This window comes from Rhinolophus sinicus, linkage group LG01 (assembly GCF_036562045.2).
Source record: "Rhinolophus sinicus isolate RSC01 linkage group LG01, ASM3656204v1, whole genome shotgun sequence".
Classification (NCBI taxonomy): Eukaryota; Metazoa; Chordata; class Mammalia; order Chiroptera; family Rhinolophidae; genus Rhinolophus; species Rhinolophus sinicus.
The window spans coordinates 29,818,255-29,841,744 of record NC_133751.1 but is presented as its reverse complement, the minus strand read 5'-3'; the positions used below and the strand labels follow the sequence as shown (position 1 = coordinate 29,841,744).

The following is a 23,490-nucleotide window of genomic DNA, read 5'->3' as shown; positions in this document are numbered from 1 at the left end:
TTAAAATTTTACCTTAAGAGCAATGAGAAGCCACTGAAAGATTTTAAGCAGAGAAATTACTGCTATGGTCTGAATGTTTATGCTCCCCACCCCCAAATATCATCATCTTTGAATCCTAAGCCACAAAGATGATGACATTAAGAGATAGGGTTTTGGGAGGTGACTTGATCATGAGGCTCCATCTTCTTATAACAGAGGCTCCAGAGAGATCCCTAGCTCTTCAACCCTGTGAGGAGGACACAGCAAGAAGGCCCCACTATGAACCAGGAAGAGGGCTTTCACCAGCCCCTGAATCTGCCGACGCCTTGATCTTGGACCTCCCAGCCTCCAGAGCTGTGAGCAATACCTTTTTGTTGTTTATAAGCGACTCAGTCTGTGCTATATATTTTGTTATAGCAATCCAGACTTTTGAGGATTGGATTGGAGAAGTGGCAAGTGTGGGTATGGAGTGGCCAGTGATAAAGTTTTCACAGTTGTCCAGAGAGATATAATAGTGGCTTGGACCAATGATGATGGAGATGGAAACAAGTGGACAAATTCAACAAATATTTTGAAGGTAGAAAGGTCACTTCTTGGCCATGAAGTACCCTTCACAGGAAGATGGAATTCTCAAGCATGACAACTAGGTTTCCGGCGTGAGCAATTGGGTGGACAGAGTCACCATTTACTGATAAAAGGAACAACTACATGGGAATAGATTTGGGGAGCAGTTCCAGAGGCTTCATTTAAAAGATGTGAGATGCTCCTTCTCTTGCTTGGTGACGATGGTGATGATGATGGTGACGATGATAGAGTGTAGTGATTAGGTAACAATTGAAGCACATGATTTTTGCTTTTCAATATAAAGTTGCCTTAAGAGTTAGGAGGTAGAAGCAGACTGCATTGTTCAAGAGCAAGCTGTGAACTTTTTCGACAAATTATTTCTGAATAGGAATGCTGATGACACCATCTTAGTTTAGCAATAGCCCCCTTAATCAACTCGAGCATGTCAGTACTGGGTGAACCGAGCACCCCCACGTGACTAATCTTAACTGTACTTATAGTAGCTACCAGAAAGTAAAACCTTTGGAACTAGAACCAAACAACTTTTTCAGAGTTCATAGGACATACATTAAAATCATGAATGATCAAACATTTCTCTTCTGAATAGAACAAAAGCACATTTCTGAGCTCTTGTCCAATTACCAGAGGGTAGCAGGCAACTTTTTCTCTAACTTATTCTTCCAACATTATCATGTTTCATCCCCAAGATGATGTCCAGATTGTGAATGTATCTTTTGAATTAACATTTCCTAAAATTTATTTGATCAGGTGTGTGTTGCTTTTCCCCATGTTGGCTGACCTCCCTCAAGTAAAACATTGTGAGGCTGCTAGAAATGGCACTGTATCTTATCCAAATTTGAACCATAGTGGATATTCAATGAATGTTTGTTGGATAAAAAAAAAAGAGTGTTTATTGTTTGGATTGTAAAATGCTGTTAAGATCAATAACGGCTCTTTAAAAGTGCAGAAACATGGCAGGTGAATTCATTATAGATAAGTGTTAAGATAAATGCACTGGAAAAAAAAAGTCAGATCACACTAATGAAATATTGGGCTCTGAGCTATGAAAATACAAGCCAAAAAAATCTAGAATGTAAATAACTTGTTTACAAAAAGTATCTATTCTATGTTCTCTTTAGAATAGTAGCTTTAATGCAATGAACTGTAAAGGGAGAATATATTCACCACGAGTTTAGAAATGAGTATTCAGATAGCACAGACAAGCAAGTATTGACCATGAAAAGACAAGGAATTTCTTACATGGGAAAAAAAAATCAAATAGCAGTGAATAATACAAAGATGAAACATTTACTACTAGGTTTATAAAAATAGAAAATGGATTTATCTTGAAAACATCTATCTCTTTGGAAATTCCTATTCTACCAAAGGTAACAATTACTTTAAACAGTCATTCAAATTTTGTGACATTGAGGGAGGAAAAGTATTCCATGAACTATAAATTAAAATTAAATTGTTTCAAATCTCTGATGAATGTTTCACTTATTGTCATTTGTTTCCATAGTTTGGTTTCTTTAGCATTGTTAAATTGTAACCTGAGGGGTACCTATTCAGTGATCCACAACAGGGCATTCTAATTTTTATTGTGCAATCATTTATAAACCTTGGATCGTGTCCACTTTACATGTAAGCAACACCAATGATGACTCTTAGGAAACCAAAGCTGTGTAGCTCTTTCCAACAGTGTTGAGGCTTATAGCCCAACATGTTGTTTTTTTAAGTCTTTAAAGACAAAGATTGAGTTGCAAAGGATTAATTCACTGCCTGCTCATCAACGTCAGCTTCAGAAATTATTGTCTTTTTAAGAGGGAAACTTGAAGATTGCGGAACAGATCTGGGAGATTTGGTTTTTACAGGATAAGATCCTGCGGTTTGATTTTTCTGTAGGTATTTTTACCACCGGCATGTATTATCTTACAATAAACAACAGCAATGTTAAAAACAAAGAAAGTTAGCTACATTTTTAAAAAACTAAGTAAGTGTGGTGTTTTTTTTTGTATCTATCTTAAAGATAGTGCTTTCCCCAAAGTTCCTTGGAACTTACTGACATTCTTACTATAAAATTATCTATTATGTTATGTAAAAACAAAGCTAAATCTCTATATAGTCAATAGGAACGAGTTAATTCTCTGTATTGTCAGACTTATGATACCACAAATAAACTGGACTCTTCAAAATTCAAATCCCTTTTTAATCAAATATTTTTATCCCACCCCAACAACTTTTTCTTAAAACTGTTTAGAAGAAATCAAATGGGCTGAGTTGAATTGAGTTAAACTGTCTCTGATTTCTTAACCTTCAAGTTCCAATGAATGTGTTATGTGCAGTGAAATTGCATTCTGGACAAGTCATGAAAGGATTCAGTAAGTGGGTATGAAAGGGCTGGCTACATAAGGCATCGAGGTTAAGGTGCTAGGAAACAAAGCAGGCAGAATTCACCTGGGGTCGGTCCAGGGTCCAAAGGCACCCTGGAAATGAGCCCCAGATAATTGGCTAATGTCATCTGTGGCTCAGTTGTATTAGTAAATTAACTTATTAATGAACCGTGGGCAAAGAGATCTGGGTCACTTCCATTTCCATTCTTGCTGAGGTAGGCCCATGTAGGGCTCCATAGTCCAGCTCCAAAATTGTTTCAGAGAAATCCAAATCAGACCCTGGGACTTCCATATTCCTCAAAATCTGGTTTAAAAAACGTTCTTTTCCTTCGGCTCTATGTTGGTTCATAGAAATGGAAACAGTTATGGAGAACTTAAAAACAACTTGTTGACAAAGCCATCTTTTTTCCTTCAAGACTCTACAACATTTATTTAACTTGATTTTTTTGTGCAAAAAATGTTAGGGGTAGGAAAGTTTTCCAGGATGAGCTATACTAGAATACACAACCTCTGTATATAGTCTAAATATCTCTTCAATTCGCCTTAATATTTCATGTTTGTAGTTTTCAAACAGGGCAGGATGGGCTTGAGCTGTGTCCTACAGTTTGGAAAATCTACCACAGTGATTTGAATATATCTAGTCTGCATCTACTCACCTCCAGTGTACACACACACACACACACACACACACACACACACACGCACACACACACACCAGGATCTATGACACTATATATCAGATTTTATTCTATTCCATTATAGTGTTTTCTCAGGGTGAAACAACTTTTCTAAGACCAACTGAACAGATTTTATCAAGCTTAATTTTTCTTGAGTTGTATTAGGAGAACAATAGTCACATTCAATACACATTTTAAAATTACACGTGTTCTCCCACCCTGAGAATCATTGTTCTAAGTTTGCCATTCAATTCTGCTAATAGCATTCTTTTCTTACACATATTCCTCACACCTTTATGATGGCAAAATTCTAATTTATAATAATGCAATGTGACATTCCAAAAGATTGCTCTAATAAATTTTGGGTGAGTTTCTATATAAGTATAATGTCTCCATAATATCTTGTGACATTTACTTACACTTATTAAATTCACTTTTATCATTGTGGCTTCTAAAAAAAGTTTTACTTAACTTTTCACAGAGTCACATTTAATGTAGTAAGTCACCACAGTTTTTGGATTGAAATATAGGACCTGATATTTAAATTATACTTCTCTACTGAAGCAGTCACAAAATTATAAAATAAAAATTTCATATTTTTATTTTAATAAAATAATCATTTTACTAAAATCATTCAACAACATGTACTATTTGAAAATATTTTAAAGCCATTTTTAAAAGTAAAGACATTCAGCTTCTTTATGAATGAACCTGCAGGCAGCTGCCACGGCAGGACTATCGTGTGGTACTCAGCATACAATACGAACCCTGTAGTCAGGTTCTAGACTGGGAACCTAAACTCCACTACTTTATTTACCAGTTCTTCCTTGAGTTCTGTCATTTCCTTTTTGAATTCTAATTTATTTTGCTCTTTCATTTCTTATATAATCTTCTTACTGTATTTTACCTCATTTTGAAATGATATAATGCTTCAAATCTGCTTTTTGAGTGCACCTTTTTGGTATGCTTTTATTGTTATTTTACTTCCTATTTTTCTCTATAATAACTTGCACGGAATCCGACCTTGATATTGTTCTGTTGCTCATTTTTATGTGAATTTAGTTTTCCTGGACTTTAAGAAGGAAGCTTGGTTCAGGTAGCTTTTATAACTTTGTTGAAAATATGGCAGCTTGCTTTCAGAGGTTTTCTGACTGTTACCCTCTCCTGGATCTTCTGTTTTCTTCTTCACTGCCTCTGTCCTGCGGAATTTTGCTTGTACTCCCAACCATTTCTCCTAAGTGAGGCCCCAGCCTCAAAGTTAGTTTTGAGAGTTCATGGGATTAAACCACTCTGGCACCAGTAGGCCTTCCCTTGAGATCCTCAGTTTCCTAGCCACCTAAGCTGTGTCACCTTGGACAAATTGCTCTGCCTCTCTGTGCCTCATTTGCCCATTTATAAAATTACAAAATGTAATAGGATAATGAGTTTTCATTCAAGGTGGTTAAAACATTGTTTGACCCTCAGTGATCACTTTTTGAATGTTTGTTTAATAAGTAAAATATCCCTCTGCACTTTGTTTATGAACTCATCCTTAAATTGTAGGAGCTCTCAGGTCAACTTATCACACTACCCCAAACCTTCAGTGTGTCAGGAAGTCTATTTAAGTGTTAACTGTAGTTAAAGCTTTTATTTACCCAATCAACATACCTCACACTATTTTGGGTATTAACAGAAGATTCAAGAGAAAGGAAAGCTGTTCATTGTTATCCTAAGAACACAAATGCCCTTGTCTCTGGTGCTGAGTCATTTCTCATCACATCTGTTTCATTTTTTTTCCCTCCGTGGGCTCTCTAAGAACTTAGAGGTAACTTTATTTGCATATAATCAAATAGGACTTCTCAACACCTGTTACCATTAGCAAAGGTGGCAAAAAATCTTTTTAGAAAAACCCTGGAAAAACTTTTTTTTTAAGTCCAGAGCATTTTTAGAGGTTTTTGAATTTTGCATTTTTTTATAACTTATGATTTACTGCTGTAAATTTCTATTATCTAAGAGTATGCCCCATCTTTAACCTGTTGGATCTTAGTTTTTTCCTTTTTAAGTAACTTTTCTTTAAAATACATGAATACCCAAAAAAGCTAACCAACCAGATTTTTGGAATTCAGGTTGCCAAAAAGTATTTTTCTGCATCAACCTCCAATTTATGTAGAAAAATATGACCAAAAAAGAAAAAAAAAAAAGTATGTCGGGGAAACTCATTACAACTAACTGTAATGTGTGATCTTGGTTTGAATCCTGGACCAGAAAATTTTTTCTTCTTTTTCTATAAAGGAAGTGGTTGGGAATATTGATGAAATTTAAATAATGTTTATAAATAACAATTTTTTATTAATTTTCCTGATTTAATAATTATACTGTGACTATATAAGGGAATGAACTTAAAATATCTATGGTAAAGAGGCATCATGCCTACAACTTACTTTCAAAGAAAGAGTCCAGAGAAAGAGAGGATGTGAGAGCAAATGTGGTAAAATGGTAACATTGGGACTGTGCGTGAAGGAATTTTTTGTACTATTCTCTTAGTAAAAGCCTGATATTGTTTCACAATAAAAATGTTTTTTAAAAGTTGCGGGTTAAGAACAGAAAGATAGCAAGATTAATGTCCCCGAGGGTCTCTGAGCACTTAACAGCATTGCTGAACGCTACACGTGAAAAGCAAAAACCTTATTTTAAAAGAAAAGTCGAGGGCTTAAAATGCCTCAAATATTCGGCTAGGGAGGCCAGTACACAACTGCTCCCTAGAAGATACTCACTCTGACAGGTACACTGATGTTTGATTCAAGCTGCCGTCCCGTATTAGCAGAATCAATGCTATCCTCGTGAGCAAATAACTCAGGCTAAGGCCATTAGAAATAGCAGGCACAGACCGGCAAAGATGAATTGAATTATTATGCTCAGTTAGCACGTGGGGCAATCATGGTGCTTGTCATCTGTTGGTGGGATTTAGGTTGGTATAATCTAGTCTAATCTTTTTGAGGAGCAAGTCAAATAGGATGTATCATGTTTTAAATGTTTATACACTTTGACTCAGTAATTCTACTTCTAGAAATTTAACCTAAGGAAATATTGGGGCACGTGAACAAAGATGTTTATTCAAGGACATTTACTCTGTCACAGCAAAGAATGGGAGATATACGTCCACCAGTAGAGATTATAACTAATGGTTTATCCATACAAGAGAATGTTCGTCAGCCATCAAAAAGTATGAGGTAGGGGCAGCCGGATGGCTCCATTGGTTAGAGCGCGAGCTCTCAACAACAAGGTTGCCGGATCAATTCCCGCATGGGATGGTGGGCTGCTTCCCCTGTAACTAATGATTGAAAACAGCAACTGGACTTAGAGCTGAGCTGTGCCCTCCACAACTACATTGAAGGACAACGACTTGGAGCTGATGGGCCCTGGAGAAACATACTGTTCCCCAATGTTCCCCAATAAAATTTATTTAAAAAAAAAAGTATGAGATAAATGACAGAGAGCAGTATACCTAATACAGTGAATGAAAAATCTAGTATGTCAGACTACTATGTATAGTATGATCCTATGTACGAGTATATTTACATTACTTATTTACATTTAAAATAGAAATATGACACAGGTGATTTTTTTTTTTTTTCATTGGGGAATATGGGGGAACAGTGTGTTTCTCCAGGGCCCATCAGCTCCATTCGTTGTCCTTCAATCTAGTTGTGGAGGGTGCAGCTCAGCTCCAAGTCCAGTTGTTGTTTTCAATCTTTAGTTGCAGGGGGCGCAGCCCACCATTTCATGCGGGTATTGAACCAGCAACCTTGTTGTTGAGAGCTGGCGCTCTAACCAACTGATCCATCCGGCCGCCCCTCCAGAGGCTCAGCGGCAGCTCTTTGTCTTCAATCTAGTTGTGGAGGGCGCAGCTCACTGGCCCATGTGGGAATCGAACCAGCAACCCTGTGGTTCAGGGCCCGTGCTCTAACAAACTGAGACACCCAGCTGCCCCACAGGTGATTTTCTCAAATATTGAAGGAACATATGCCAAAAAAGAAGAGTTGTCTGTAGATGGTGACAATTAAGTTCACAAACTTGTAACAACGATGTTGCTGTTTTTGATATCAGAGGGATTATTCACTATGAATCTGTACCAACTGGACAAACAGTTAACCAGGTTTACTATTTGGAAGTGCTGAAAAGGCTGCTGAAAAAGTTAGACAAAAACAACCTGAACTTTTCGCCAACAGTTCATGGCTCTTGCATCACGACAATGCACCAGCTCACACCACTGTCTGTAAGGGAGTTTTTAGCCAGTAAGCACATAACTGTATTGAAACACCCTCCCTACTCACCTCCCAATGACTTCTTTCTTTACCTGAAGATAAAGGAAATATTGAAAGGAAGACATTTTGATGACATTCAGGACATCAAGGGTAATACGACTACAACTCTGATGGCCATTCCAGAAAGAGTTCCAAAATTGCTTTGAAGGGTGGACTAGGCACTGGCGTCAATGCAGAGCTTCCCAAGGGGAGCACTTCAAAGGTGACCGTAGTGATATTCAGAAATGAGGTATGTAGCACTTTTTCTAGGATGAGTTCGTGAACTTAATTGTCCATACATTGCATTATCCATGGCAGACTACGTAATTTGCAAGGCCCAGTACAAAATGAAAATATGCAGCCCCTCTTAAAAATTAAGAATTTGAAGATGATGACAGCAGAGTGGGAAACCAAGTGTAGGGCCCTTCTAAGTGCAGGGCCCTGTGCAACCATATAGGTTGCATGTCCATGAAGCTGGGTGTGTCTATACACTATACACTGAGATGTGTGCTACACTATCCTGTACGTTACACAACCAAGTAAATGCTAGGATATACACTACACTAAGTGGGAGGGTATGGATAGGTAGATGGAAATATACATGTTGTCTATCCCCCCCCCACACACACACACACACAGTCTGTTATTTGGGGTATTATAAGTGAAATACTTTGTGATAATTGCAACCCAAAGTGTGTTTAAAGTATTCCTAAAAGGACCAAGCGCATTAAGAATGCTAAGATTCGAGATGTGCCAGTGTAACCTTTGGATCACTTCGCATGCCACAAGAGTGCCTCCAAGAGGACTGACAGATTCAGTGAGGATGCAGACATGTGCCGCTCTCAACAGAGATTTCTGGGCAAATTTTAATTGCTTTAAAAGATGTTTCATGATAATGACTATCGGGACAGATAAATGATAGGTAATTTTTTCCCTCCTTTTATGTGGCAAGTAGAAGTATATAAGAAGAAAATAAGAATAAAAATTATAAACAGAAATTTCCTCTCTCTAGAACTTGAATAGCTGTTCTAGGCCACCTAAGCATCAATAAGTATTTTTCTACTGTTCTTAAATGGTACTATGATAGCCTTGAATATCCGAATATTACCAGTCATTACTTGACTTGATCTGTCTGTCTACAAGTTAAATGTTTCCTTGGTTGCTTCTATTTATAAGTAGAACTAAAAACCTGGGAAGTCTAATTTGGGATCTGCATGGTAGCTTATGTTCTGCCATGTAGAACGTCAAGGTTTGATTAGGCAGATCTTAGGGTTGTAGCCAAAAGGCAAGAGAACAAGACATTCTAACATCCCATGGACTCTAAATAAGATAGTCTTAACACTTATCAGGCTCTGATTCTTATTAGTTATGAGGACAGCAACTTTTAACAGGACCTAATGAGTGTTGGGATAAGCACGTAGGATTTTCAGCATTCAAATAAGGAAGAAATGAGAAAAACATTAAAAGATTTGTTGTTATTCTTTTGAAGTTCATCATAGGGTAATCAGTGGTGACTAAGTCTAAATGACACACCAGGAGCTATAGACCTTTGACTTCATAGGCATCTGGAAAATCTGTTAAAACTATTTGAGAAGTTCTCCAAGAGACTTCAGGGTTTTGTATAACATAGTGGCTGAACTATAAATAGAAAGCTGATAAATCCTACGAGGTGTTGTGTATTTCAAGACTACTTTCTATGCTTTAAAAGTGTTCAGTCTTGTACGTTTTTAAAATTCATTTTTCAGAATTATATATGTATACGTCATACCATATGTCACATATAATCTATTCTCAGTAATAGGGACAAACAACTAATAAATACATCAGAGTTTTACTTATATGTGATTATCCAAGGAAGTCATCTGTCTTAGGACATCAGTTCTGTCTTCATTAAAATTATTAAAATCACTCATATTCATCAGATTTAATTTTCACCAGTCTCATTAGCTCTACTATTCTCACATTTCAAAACAGGACCCATAATCCAGGTGTAAAATATTACTGAAGGGAAGCACCTATCATTTCCACAAGTGAAAAAAAAAAAAAAAAGAGCTCTATTTAATGCATTTGTCTTTTGTTATCTCCATAGATACTTAATTGCTTCTACCTTAAATATTACAATGACTTTTTCTTTTAAAAGATATTATATGCACACATATGTTTGACATGAAGAACTTTCTAATGATATCCTCTAAAGACTGAATGGGCTATTATTCAAGAAATACTGAGTTCCTCAATAATGAATGTGTTATAGTTGATGAGAATTGTTCAAGTGCGAATTCAAGCCCAAAATAGGTGGTGGAACTAGGTAACATTTGTGCTCTTTTCCAACTGAGACATCAGGGAATATGAAACATTTTTTACAGGTCTTGATTGGAGCAGAGGAGAATGGAAAGGAGGCAAATGAGAGTGACACCATGAAGATATCCTATTTATTCCATACAATATGCCATTGACTGAACATGGAACACAGCAGAAAAGGATGAAGAATCAAAAACACAAAATTTTCAGCTCAAGAAATGAGGTAGAGTAGCACCATTAATAGCAATGTGAAAGAATTAGGAGTTAACGGGTTTTTCTTGTTTCATTGTTTTGATTGTGAAGGCATCCCCTCTGAACAGGATCACGAAAAATAGAGACGTTAACTCTGCATTTCTGTTTTGTTTTTCGATGTCAGAGATGGTTCCAGGAGATCAGCCCCAATGGGGCAGGAGACCCCCCTCCCGGTTGCATCTGTGAAGGCATGGCCCAGAGGGAGAGGCTGGTAGAGGGAAACCAGAATGCCTGGCAAATGGGCTGGAGTTCAGGAGCACAGGGAAAACAGTTAATGGAGACATGTTCTGCCTCTTTGGGAATTGACTCAAGAACTGGGACAGGGCTGAGCTTTCAAGGAGCTAGGGAAGGCAGTGGCAGAGGATATGAGCTTTAAGCTAACAACACAGAACTCAGAACAGACTTCACAGAATGGAGCCAGTCTTTTAGGAGAATGTCATTAAGAAAATGGTACTTAAAAAAACTCAAGAAAATACTAGAGGCAGAAAGGGACCCAGGAAAATATTGCAAAAATAAATCTATTCAGAAAGTAAAATGGAATTGGATATTACTGACCTGCAAATTCTGTCCTTGAAGTATATATTATTTGGTACATTTTTTTTTGAGTAAGAGCTATATAAGCATTATTTTAATTTGCAGTACTTTGAAATTTTGCATGACATATCACCGTGTATCACTGTGATGCCTAATTATCTTTATTTTAGCTCTGTCCTTACCTTAGGCTGCAACCATCTTCTAAGAGATCAGATCTAGTAGTTCTTAATGTTGCAGGAACCAGTACCATCAACATCAAGTGAGCATTTGTTAGAAATTCAAATCTTCAGATGATATCCCAGACTTACTAAATCAGAAATTTGGGGAATGGAGCCCACCAGTTTGGGTAGTTCAGTCTTGCAGGCGGTTCTAATGCACTCTTAAGTTGAGAACTACTGCCTCAGGCATTGCAGAACTGCACGTCTTTAGAGCCTGTTTAGGAAGGAAGAAATACTCTTCTGTTTTCTGTCTGTTCACAGCACTACTCTCACTTCTGATCACCAGGTGTGTACTGTAGTTTTTTCCCCACACCAAACAATTCTGCACCCACCAACTAGCTGTCCTACAATTTAACTCAGCTTTGATACTACAGGAGAGAGCGTCCGATCCCACAGGTTGAGGGCTCCTCACCCCACTTCAGACATCAATCACAAGTTCAGGTTGTCACCTGTGCTTTTGACTGACCAACTGTAAATTGGAGGTTCAATTCCTTGGGTTCAATTAATCTGCTCAACCAGCTCACAGAACTTGGGAAAAGTTTACTCACTGGATTACGGGTTTATTATGAAAGGATAATAACCCAGAAATAGCCAGATAGAAGAGATGCATGGGGCAAGGTAATGGAGAAAGGGGGCATTGAAGTCCCATGTCCTACTCAGGCTCACCACACTCAGCACCTCCACGTGTCCACTAAATGGAAGCTCTCCAAACCTGTCCTTTTTGGGTTTTTATGGAGGCTTCATTATGAAGGCATGATTGATTAAATCATTGGCCATTGATTCAACCTCCAATTCTTTTCCCTTCCCCAGATGTCAGAGTGGGGGTAGGGCTGAAAGTTCTAACCCTCTAATTACATAGTTACTTCCCTGGCAACCAGCCCCCCTATCCTTAGGGACTTTCCAAAAGTCATCACATTAACATAAACTCAGATGTAGTTGAAAGGGGTTTATTATGAATAACAAAGGACACCCAATTTCATTCTGGAACTATTTCAGAAGGTGAAAAAGAAAGATGCCCTTATAACTCAGGAAATTACAAAGGCTTTTAGGGGTACCAGAAACAGTGGAGGAAGACCAAATGTCTATTTCTTTATATAAATCACAGTATCACTGAGGTTCAGCTGTTGTCTAGGCCAGGGAGACAACACGAGTGTTTTGTCTGTTCAGGCTGCTATAACAAAATACCATTAAAAAAATACCATAAACTGGGTAGCTTATAAACAACAGAAATTTATTTCTCATAGTTCTACAGGCTGGGAAGTTTAAGATCAAAGCTGATTTAGTGCCTGGAAGCACTCACTTCCTCATAGACTGCCATTTTCTCACTGTAACTTCATTTGGAAAAAGGATGAGGGAGCTCTCTGGGGTCTCTTTTGTAAGGGTACAGATCCCATTCATGAGGGTTCCACCTTCATGACCTAATTACCTCCCAAAGGCCCCACCTCCAAACACCATCATATTGGGTGTGAGGTTTCAACATATGAATTTGGGGTGGGGGGACACAAACAATGGGGCCCATAGCAATGGTCAACTAGAAATGGTGGAGGTTTGGCAGCTAGTCAGATCTGGAATCAAATTGGGGCTCCAGCACATATTGTGTAAGGTTTTGAGCAAGTTGCTTTTTCTCTTTGAACCTCAGGTTCCTCACATAGAAAATGGAAATCATAATAACTACCTTGAAAGGTTACTATGAAAACTGAAGTTTATGTACCTACAAGGTAATCAGGAGTACTGGCTCCGGTGTCAGGCCCAGTTCAAACACCAGCTCTGTTTACTGTGTGATTTTGGGCAATTTACTAAATCTCTCTGTGCTTCAAATTTCTCATCTGTTAAGTCAGTAATAATATAATTGTTGTGAGGATTCAATGAGTTAATATATATCAATTGCTTAGAAGATTGCCTATCACATAATTGCTCAATAATTATTATCTGTTTATAATAGGTAAAGTATGAACTGGCCATGGAATTCTAAGTGTAAGGAACAATGTAATCTTTGTAACTTCATCACCTAACACAATTCCTGGTTATCTGCTACATACTAGAAATACAAATAGTAACAAAGACAATGGATGTGCTCCTCCTGACCAAAGTTGTAAATCCAAATATTTTCCTCATAGAAATATTGCCACATATTGTAACTAGGTTCTATGACATTCTTCTAAGTACCTTATAGATTAAATAAGGTCTAACGTGAAACATCTAGCCACTAGTTATGACCAAGTTCTTGTGCACATATTTCAAAGAACTAACCTGTAAACAAACTTTTTGGTTGATGCCATTAACACAGAATTTAATTGAGGTAGCATAGTGATCTTTCCAGGCTCACTGATTTCAAGGTTCCAAATAGTGTTCTATTATACTTAACAGTCTCAAAGTTCCCACTACTTCCCCACCCCCCAGTTCCTCAAATTGTTAGACCAAGGAAACTTTTTTTTTTAAGGAACACTTATTAACATCTAGTTCTGGGGGAACTCTCTGTTTGAGTACACTGCTCTAAGTCATATGATCAGTCTCCTTGACTACTTGGCCTCTTAAGTTGCTCCTTCTGTGGTATTTATATTTTAAAAATTAAAAACGAAGAGTACATATTCTTTCATTTTCCAATAGTTTAGGCCCAAATAAAAAGCAAGTGAAAAAAGCTTTAGGAAATCTATGCATGTTTGCCTCACAGCAATATAAATAGATATCAACCAATAATCAGTGATGTATACACATGAATTATAAGTTTTTCTCCAATTAATTAGTTAAAACTAAGCTTAAAAAAACTACATTAAAGAAAAACCAAGTGGCTCATTTCTCTCCATCAAATTCATATTAACAGCTAGCCTTTTAAATCATCATCTTTTGCCATTCAGGGACTTCAGTCAAAATAGTTTTTTCCAGGCTCCTCAAGTTGTAAGTCAGAAACGTTTTCTCAATAAAGAGGAATAAATGAAATCCCCCAATACCTGATCAACTATAATTTCCTAAGAAAATTAAGGTTCACTGTAGTACTAAAGGTGCAATGTTTTTCTCTTTAAAAAAAAAGAACCAGTTATAAAAAACACAAATTACATTTTAGTTAGGATTTAGCAACATGTAAAATTGCTTGTTTCAGCAAATAATACCTAGAGTTTTGCTCAAGAAATCACACAGAATTCCCCAAACAGTAACAGAAACTGTATGATTCATAGTTTAAAGAGAGATTCCACAATCTTCGATTTAATGTATCATGAGAATACTCTAAACTGCTTAAATGAAATAATTATCAATTATAATTCTTTTTGAAATTACATTTGATCAACTAAAACCCCGTGTAAAGCTTCACAAATCCTCACAAATCTCTCTTGCAGAACACAGCAAGTTTCTTTATTCAGAAAGTGACTCTAAGAGAATTTCATGACACATTGAAAGCAATTATCTCCATAATACTTTAGACTTTTTCTATACTGAAGTACTAACAAGGCAGGATATTAAGTTACCTGACATTGAATATCCTCTTTGAAAACAGGTCTCATATATAAGCATACCTCCTTTTATCGCGTTTCACTTTATTTTGCTTCATAGGTGTTGCATTTTTTACAAATTGAAGGCAAGACACTCTACCAGAAAAAAGATTACGACTTTCTTTATTGCGATTGGCTTCACTACAGTGGTCTGGAACCAAGTCCACAATATCTCCGAGGTATGCCTGTATAGGTTTTATAGTGTTTGGTTATAACTATATTTTATAACTATATTTCAACACAAAAAAAATTTGTTAAATAGTCTATGTTAAAATAGACTATTGATGGTATTGATGTCTGCATTTTACTACTTTCTTAGTTCAGCAAGTTAAATTTATTAAATCTCCTAATTACAGCTAGAGCTACCATATATTGCCAATTAGATTACCAATCTGCATTTAGAGCTATTACCAACTGCTTTTCCCCTCTGATAAATTATTTATCTCCTATCTGGGAACAACTGGGAGCACAGATACTAAACATGTAAACTGGATGGCGATGGACAGTGATCATTTCAAATGAAACATTTAGGCCAGCAAACAGACTGCCTACACATTATAATTAAGGAAATTGTTCATTTTAGCAAGTGTGTTCCAACTACTTTTAAACATGTAGGGGGGTTTGCCCTGAAACCTATGTCTGATCTATTCCCTGAATCTTAATCCTGGAATGAACATGATACCAAATTAAGAATTTTTAGAAGGAGCCCAATGTAAATTAGAAACAATAACTCAATCCACATTTTTAATCAAGAAGTGTTAGCTTGTTTTTAAACTTATGGAATATGCACCCAAAGTAGCTTGGATTCAGGTCCTGTATTTGTCAAATAGTCACTGAGAGCTGATAACGTTCCAGGTACTACTTGCTGGGTATGTAGAGAATGAAAGAAACATGGTCCTTGACTTCAGAGAGCTTATTGTCTAGAAAGGAAGACAGACAGACATTAAACAAATAAAGACAAGACTGAAATTACAAGCTGTGGTTATTTCCTGTTTGTATTGCATCTTTCTCAATGGGTAACTGTGATCACCCCCTTCTTTTAGGAGTATTCTGCAGAGAACCTCCAGTTGTTTAAGCAGCAGAGACAATCAGTTGTAGCTGGGAGACATGAAGACATACAATGGTAGATAATTTCATAACCTTTATCAAGAGAGCTACCACGGAATTTATTCCAAAAAGTACAAAATATTCATCTATACGTGCATTATAGGGTGGAAATTCACCAGTAATTTGTTGTCTTGAATTCTGCTCATGACAAAAATCCATGTTGACGGAAAAACAAATGTATTCCAGATTTTCAACTGAATTTTCTTATCCTAAACACATTTGGAAAAAAATCAGTGCACTAGTGTGCAATGTTATTTCAATTAAATGATTCTTTGGGTTATAAAGATTTATAATGAACATCATTTAAATTTAAAATCGACACTGAATTTACATTTAAGTTAACCTTCAGCATGTATTATTTCCAGGTACAGCTTTGGTTTGCCTAGGCAGCTCAAAGTATACAAAATATTGAGGACTTTAAAGGTATTATTCCCATTTTAAACGTTTTATCTCTGCATATTGTTCTAGTCAAAAATATACCAGTAAGGAAGTGGGAGGGAAGGAGAGGAGTAAAAGTTCCCAAAGGAGTTTGAATCAGGGACTTCTTCCCCTACCTCACCAAATTTAAACACATCCAAAGCTTCTACACACACACACACACACACACACACACACACACTTTCTTTCAGACCTCAGTTGCTGCTGACTACTTCATGTTTTCCCTGCACATTTGAGGTGCTATTAAATATACTTTTAAACAATTTCCTTCTCCCTTTTTCTGAAATATCTGAATACGTTCTTTTGTAGCTGGTCTTATTTCTGCCTCTGGCAATAGTATTTCTGGTAAAGATGTTTATCCTTGGAATTCATTTCCATTCTCAACAGAGTTACAAAACGACTACTTTACTGTCAGGTGCCACGGTCCCCGCCTTACAGAACTTAGGACTTTGTGGCCAAGCAGCTTCTTTAACTTTCTAGGACGAAACACCTAGGAGGTGCTATCTTCACAAGATCCTCAGCGCTTCCCAAGTTCCTACCTGTTGCGGGGACTTGGTCAGAAGGGTTGAATCAGATTTGTCTAATGCGTCCTTTTCCTTTTCCACCCACGGTTCCCTCCCGCTTTCCGCTGCGCCTCCGGAACGCGTCACCCCAGACAGTCCAGGCCCCAGGGCCCGGCCGTCGGACGGCAGGGACTCTCCGCCGTGGAAACAGAGCTAGGTGGGCAAAAGGGGGTGTCCCGACCCGGGATGGAGCCGAGGCGCAGCTCCCACTTCCTTTAGCAAAGACAGCGGAGCGCCCAAGTAATGCCCTGGGGGGAGAGGGCGCACTTGAGAAGAAAAGAACGCAGTTTAGGCTTCCATCCACGACCCCAGATGTCTGGGGCGGGCCCTACAACTGGAGTAAACCAAGTCGTTCCCTGCCTTCTCTTTCCCCTTCCCACCTCCCCTCAAATCTAATTCTCTTTCGCTTCCTCCCCCTAGCTCCGGAGGCACGTGGTCCCTCCCGGCCCTGCTCCGTCTCCGCCGCGGCCCACCCCTCCCAGCCTTCCGGGTCTCTAACCCCTTCCTCCCCGCGTAGCTTGCTTTCCCTTTTCGTTCGCTCTTCCGCCCCCGCTCTCCATCATCCTTTTTGATTGGTTGAGCTTGGTTGGCCAATCGGCGAGCTGGGCTGGCGGCGGTGGGCGTGGCCACGGCGCCGGGGCCCTCAGACCGAGGCTGCCTCCCCCTCTTAGCCGGCAGCACATTCCGCCGCTGTTGCCGCCGCCCGGCCCCGCGGTTGTCTTTGCTGGAGCTGCCGTCGCGCTCGGGTTAGGGCGGGGGGTGGGACGGGCGGGGAGAGGAGAAGGCTGCGGCAGAGGCAGGTGAGAGGAGGCAGGAAGCGGCGGCGCGGCGAGCACAGCAGCTCAGGCGGCGGCCCGGTTCCTGGGAGTGTCGGTGCGGCGTGGTGGTTGGGGCGGATCCCGCGGGGCCCGGGCGGGGGAAGGAATCACCGGCCCGGCCATGGCGGACAACGAGAAACTGGACAACCAACGGCTCAAGAATTTCAAGAACAAAGGCCGCGACTTGGAGGTAAACTCGCGGGCGCTGGAGGGCCGGGGGACCGTGAACCTCGGGCGGATCTCCGCCGGGACTTCGAGTGTGGGGAGTAGGGGCGGGAGCCGCCGCCGGGCCGCGGGGGAATGGCGCTGGGGGCCGGCCCGTCCGTGACGCCTCAGCTAATGCTCGGGGAAGTTTGTGTCGGGCCTGGTCCGCCTCCGCCGGAGAGCGAGGTTCCGGGGTACGGCCAGCGCGGCCTAGGCCTGCTCTGCGGAGCCGGTCCGGCGCGGGTGCGAGGGGCTGGGCCGCGCGGCGGAGAGGCCGGGCGCGGCGAGTGCGGAGGAAGCGTGTGTCTGCGGCGCTGCCCGGCCTCGCTGCGGCCCCTACCCCGGCCGCGGCGGCGGTGCCGGCCGTCGCTCCGGCACCGGCGTCTGGCGCCGCGGGGAGTGCGGTGGGAGGTGGGGAGGGGCGAGCGTGCGGCGACCGAGTGGGGCTCGGAACTTCCTTAGCGAGGCCCCAGGCGTCTCTACTTAAAGGCATTTTTTCTGGTCTTCCCGACTCCCACTTTACCCTGCCTCCCCCCAATATCCAAACTACAGGAGTCAACTTCTCCGTTGAAAAAAACACCCCCGGCGTGAGAGGCCATCCTGGTGATGCTAACAGTGCCTTCCTGCGGCCTGTGTTTTACTGTGGATATAGCTGATTCAAGATGTGGCTCACGGTGTGCCCTCTTCCAGGCAAAGGATGCCCCTTATTTCAGCTTGTTCACAAATCTCTTTACCCCCTTCTGAGAGACCACCAGCTGCATTCTTACATATAAAGTCCAAAGGGTTATACAAAGCTGTCATCCTCTAGTCTACAGTATCCTTTCCCTCCACCTGCTGGTGGTGGTAGTGGGGGATGGGGTGGGCTATGGAATGGCACCATCGCGTTTTGTTTTAAACGGGTGGAAAAAACCTTCATTACCTTATATACAGCTGCTCCGGAGGTGCTTAGGATACATAAGGTGTGTGGGTAAACACACACACACTCCACAGATTTTTTGATGGAAGACTTCTTCCCTTCACTTTTAAGAGTGTAGGTAAATAGGGTTGTTTTTAATCTATTTTGCATCTGAATCAAGAGTTTAGCTTTTAAGAGAAAGTGGTCAAGTCGTATTTTTTATGTTCTGTGCTTTTTTATACTGAGATCTTCAAATTCCCATCACCTGTTTCTGAACTTTGAGCATTTGCTTGACTGAGATAGTAATATTTTAGGGGCAGCCCACAAAGCCATTTAATCTCTAAGGTAGTTGGTACTGTCTTAGTGGGTTTCATAGTTTTGAGAGACTATTAAGTGACTGGGACTGGGCTGTTAACTCTCAGACTGTTTTAAGGTTAATATGAGGCATTAACCTTGTGATACCCTCTTTTTTTAATGAAAAAAATTTAACATCTTTGTTGAGATAACTCACATGCCTTAGAAATCACCATTTAAATGTACAATTTATGATTTTCTGTAAATTTACCTAGTTGTGTAATGATGTGACAAAAAAATTTTTACTAATATGAATATTTAAAATGAGGAAAAAATCACAAATGATGAAACTTAAAAGCATAAGTACCACAAAGTTACAACATCCAGAAAAGTAGCAACTAGGTGCTTGACAAATCCTTCCAATCCTTTACCTCCTCCATTTCTAGCTACATTTTTTAAAATAGCTTCATTAAGATGTAATTTTCATACCATATAATTCAGCCGCTTAAAATGGCTTTTGATATTTTCACACAGTTGTGCAGCCATCAGTACAGTCAATCTTAGAACATTTGCATTATCCTGAAAAGAAACCCAAACTCATTAGCAGTCACTCTCCATTTCCTAAACACTCTTTGTTTAGATTTGCCCATTGTGGACATTTCATATAACTGGAGTTATACAATATGTGACCTTTCATGACTGATTTCTTTTAGGTAGCATCATGTTTTTTAAGGTTCACACATGTAAGAAGATTGGATTAGGCCTCCATTCCTTTTTATGGCTGAATAATAATCCACTGTATGGCTGTCCCACATTTTGTTTATCCATTCATCAGTTGATAAATATTTGCATCGTTTCCGCCTTTTAGCTATTTTGCACAGTGCTGTGAGGAACATTCATATACACATTTTTGCATGTATCTATGTTTTCATTTCTCTTTGGTTGTATACCTAAGAGTGGAATTACTGGGTCACGTGGTAACTTTATGTGTATCCATTTGTGGGATTGCCAAACTGTTTTCTAAAGTGATCCTTATTTTTTAAATTGAATGTTCCTCTTTCCTGTGTATCTCTTACTTTAGTCAAAATAAGATTAAGTGCTGACTTTATATTAGAACAATATTATGATATGTGATTTTAAAGAATAAGTATAAATATACATTAGGCAGGTGTTGTTGTTTTTTTGGGTTTTTTTTGAGAAGTTCATAGAGCCTTATGAGCATTCTCGGCCCACTTTGATAATCCTTTGTGTACATTAGGAATAAAAATATTTTCACTTTTCCACAGAAGCAAATGACAGGTGACGCTAATGGAAAGTCATACTTTCTCCTGACTTGTGACTTACTCAAAGTCTCACATGCCTGTAATGAGATGGAAACATCTTTTATTATCCTTAGAGAACACTAAAATAACCTATTTTGGTATTAATTGCATATATATCTATGTCCCTCAAGACACTTATTATGCCCATTCTCCCCCCTACTCCCAAATATGGTTACTATGTTGTACTACAACAAATTCTAAGAAAATACTGCTTTTTTATTTGGTTGTGATGACATCTGTTTGATTTGGAGGTCTTTGGAAAGATGTATGGACTGGTGCTTTCTAATGAATTTTAGCTAATCCATTATTTCCAAAATTGCAACATGTAATCAATGTAAAAAATTAATGTAATGTTTTATATTCTTTTCATACTATGTCTTAAAAATCTGGTTTGCATATTTCAATTCGGACTAGCTACATTTCATGTACTTAATAACTACAGGTGACTAGTGGCTACTTACTAGACAGCACAGATACAGAGGATAGCATATAGAGGGAGCATTTTTTCATTTGATCTAACATTATTTGATTCGAAATTATGAAGAGTACAAAGTCCTAGAATTTAATTTAATATGATCTCTAACTTGGTGACCTTGGGAGAATCAGATTTACGCCTTTTTCCTCTGTTAAAACTAGAGGTACTTGACATCTGCTTCATGAGTGTTGTGTAGATTAATAGGTTAATGTTAGGAAGCTGCCTAGCAATTCTCTGAGTGTTTTATCACCATCCACTTTTCTGCTTGGGGGAGGAAAGAGATTTAATAGGATTCAGTGTAACTTTTTCTTTTACTCCTGTTTGCAATTGGCTGTTTGTTTTTCTTTGTTCGTATGTAACTTAAATTGAACTTACAATTTAATGGGGAAATTTTTTTTTAATGGGGAAAGTTTTTAATGTAGTGATATATCATTGCTCATTGAAGGGCAGTTTAGGCACAGGGAATTATTGATCCTTCTGAAGTCATAATTTCTAACTGCTAAAACTGATTCATGGCTTCCAATCTTATATTAATTCCTATCTTTCATTCTACCATTCTGGCTATTCCAAAATGTGGTCATGCTAACTTCTTGAAAGACAAAAGCATCAAAGAAGGCATATGTTGGTATCCATTTAAAATAATTTACAGGAAGTATCAGATGATACTTAGTGCTTGGTCTTTCATGCAGTGTGGTAGAGGATCATCATTATTAGTCTGAAAATAGTAACCGTAAAGAGGGTGCACACAATGCAGCACAGGAAAAGGAAGTGACCAAACTTCAAATAAAACAATTTGTCAGAATAAAGCAAATAAAGCTCATCTAGTTTATGTTTTAAAAGTAGAGGGGAAATTTTTTAGTAGGCTTTGTAATAAACCTGCATAATATTTATAAAAGTTCTGAGAGTATCCAGGTTTGAATAGAACGTAAGTTATGTTAGACGAGTAATTAGATCTTATATAAACACATCTTTTAAGCAAAAAAAAACTTACCCTGAAAATAAAAGAATATTAAAATACTACATAAATGGAAACTTGTTATTGTCCACACAACACAAAATATCAACTCAGCTTGAACTTTAGAAAAAAAAAAGTTGCTTTGTTGGCAAGAGTTAAATTGATCAGCTGTTAAAAGTGATCAGCTTTTTTGTTGCTTAGAAATGGCTTTGGTGGTTTGTTAAACTGTACAGAGTAAAAAGCATTGTTAAGCTATTAAGTCTTGTTAACTTTTAGAGACTGACCTCTCTCATCACAAATCTTGGAACATATTTACTATACTTAAAATAACTGCTGTCTAATTTTTCATATAATAGTCCAAGCATGTGACCATATGAAATATCTGATAGAAATATAGTTGGGAATTAACAGTTTTTGTGCTTCTGGCCAGTTTTCCTGGTTTACAAGATAACCAAATTCAGAATTGCTTCTTTGGTAATTTTCTTAGAGATATCAAGATGTCTTTGTTTTCCATAGTCAAATGAATATATAAGATTGGGAAGAGTTGTAGGAGTGATTTAGCTTTAAAAGAATGAAACTACTTTAGAAGAAATGTGTAGGTGGTTTTTAAACATCGATCCCTAATACCTGATAGTGGTTGTGGGTCCTTAAAATATTTTTAAATGTTTACTGGAGCAGCATTCGTCTACGGAAGGCCTATAATCAATGAGAGCTTGTTGTCAAATCTAATCTCAAATGATGATTTTGGTACTCACTGGTTTAATTTTGGAACAGAGGAGAAGTAGGGTTGAAGGGAACTAACTTTTTGAGTACCTCCTGTATGTGCTTTTAATTGTATTCTCATTTTCTTCTTACAGAAGAAAAACTCCCGAGTTAAGGGACTTAATAGCATAACATTCAAGGGAATGATTTTAACTCAGGTGTGTCAAAGTAAAGTCTGTACTGTATATATTGTTTCATACTACTTTCCTTTAACTTCTCTCAGCCTTAATACAGATCTCAAAGTCGACTAAAAGGTTATATGTAAAAGCACCTAGCACAGTCCATAGGGTAATGGGTACTCAGTGTTTCCGTTTTCTTTTTCCTTTCCTTAGATTTTTTAGAAATTTTCATTTGTGGGCTTTAAACTCCATGTACTATACTTTCCACTTAGGTTTACTGAAAGACAGGGCTGGGGAAGACTCCCCTTTTCTACAGTTAATATGAGAATATTTATATTGCACCTACAAAATAAGGACAACACTATATACATGCTTGTATTGGCCTTAACTCAGAAGTTTTCAAAGCTTTGGGACTCAAGGCCTGTTGATGCTGTTAAAAATTAAGGACCCTCAAAGAGCGTGGTTTGTGGGTTTCTACCGATATTTACCATTTCAGAAATTTAAAACTAAGACTTTTTAAAATATTAACTCATTAAAATAACAATAAAGCTATTTTATATAAACATAAATTTCTAATGAAAAATGACTTATTTTCTAAAACCAAAAATACTTGGGGAGAAAAATGGCCATGTTTACCTTTTTTTTTTTCAGGTCTTTTTAATATTTGGCTCCAGTAAAGAGGGCTGGATTCTTATCTATTCTGAATTCAATCTTTTTTGATATGCTGTTTTGGTTGAAGTATATGAAGACTATCCAACTTCACACGTAGGCAGTTGAAAAGGGGAGGAATGTTTTAATAGCCTTTTCAGATAATTGTAGAAATTATTCTTTGATACTATAACTCCACAGATA

At 38.5% G+C, this 23,490-nt stretch overlaps 1 protein-coding gene and 2 long non-coding RNA genes across 8 annotated transcripts in view; 2 read left to right on the top strand and 1 right to left on the bottom strand.

Annotated features, from left to right (window-relative positions):
- The window catches only part of LOC109447520 (uncharacterized), an 83,638-nt gene extending 68,773 nt beyond the window's left edge, over positions 1 to 14,865 (top strand). For 3 of the 4 annotated variants that reach the window (XR_012494595.1, XR_012494593.1, XR_002137374.2), the window contains 3 exons: positions 196 to 335; positions 10,263 to 10,420; positions 14,748 to 14,865. This is a non-coding gene — a long non-coding RNA (uncharacterized LOC109447520). Of the gene's footprint in view, positions 1 to 195; positions 336 to 10,262; positions 10,549 to 14,747 lie in introns of those variants that run through there. The other variant, XR_012494594.1, reaches the window with a different exon arrangement.
- LOC141570526 (uncharacterized) lies at positions 12,412 to 17,260 on the bottom strand. Its single transcript, XR_012494596.1, has 2 exons — positions 16,771 to 17,260; positions 12,412 to 15,606 (listed from the first exon to the last, which is right to left on the bottom strand). It is a non-coding gene; the product is annotated as an uncharacterized LOC141570526 (long non-coding RNA).
- A 184-nt stretch (positions 17,261 to 17,444) lies between these two features.
- KPNA4 (karyopherin subunit alpha 4) overlaps positions 17,445 to 23,490 on the top strand; it is a 53,363-nt gene continuing 47,317 nt past the window's right edge. Inside the window, exons 1-2 of one of the 3 annotated variants that reach the window (XM_074327200.1) lie at positions 17,449 to 17,802; positions 18,369 to 18,506. In XM_074327200.1, the coding sequence (XP_074183301.1) occupies positions 18,423 to 18,506 (84 nt within the window). In that variant the 5' untranslated portion in view covers positions 17,449 to 17,802; positions 18,369 to 18,422. Of the gene's footprint in view, positions 17,803 to 18,368; positions 18,507 to 23,490 lie in introns of all 3 variants that reach the window. The other 2 variants (XM_074327204.1, XM_019731942.2) reach the window with 2 other exon arrangements.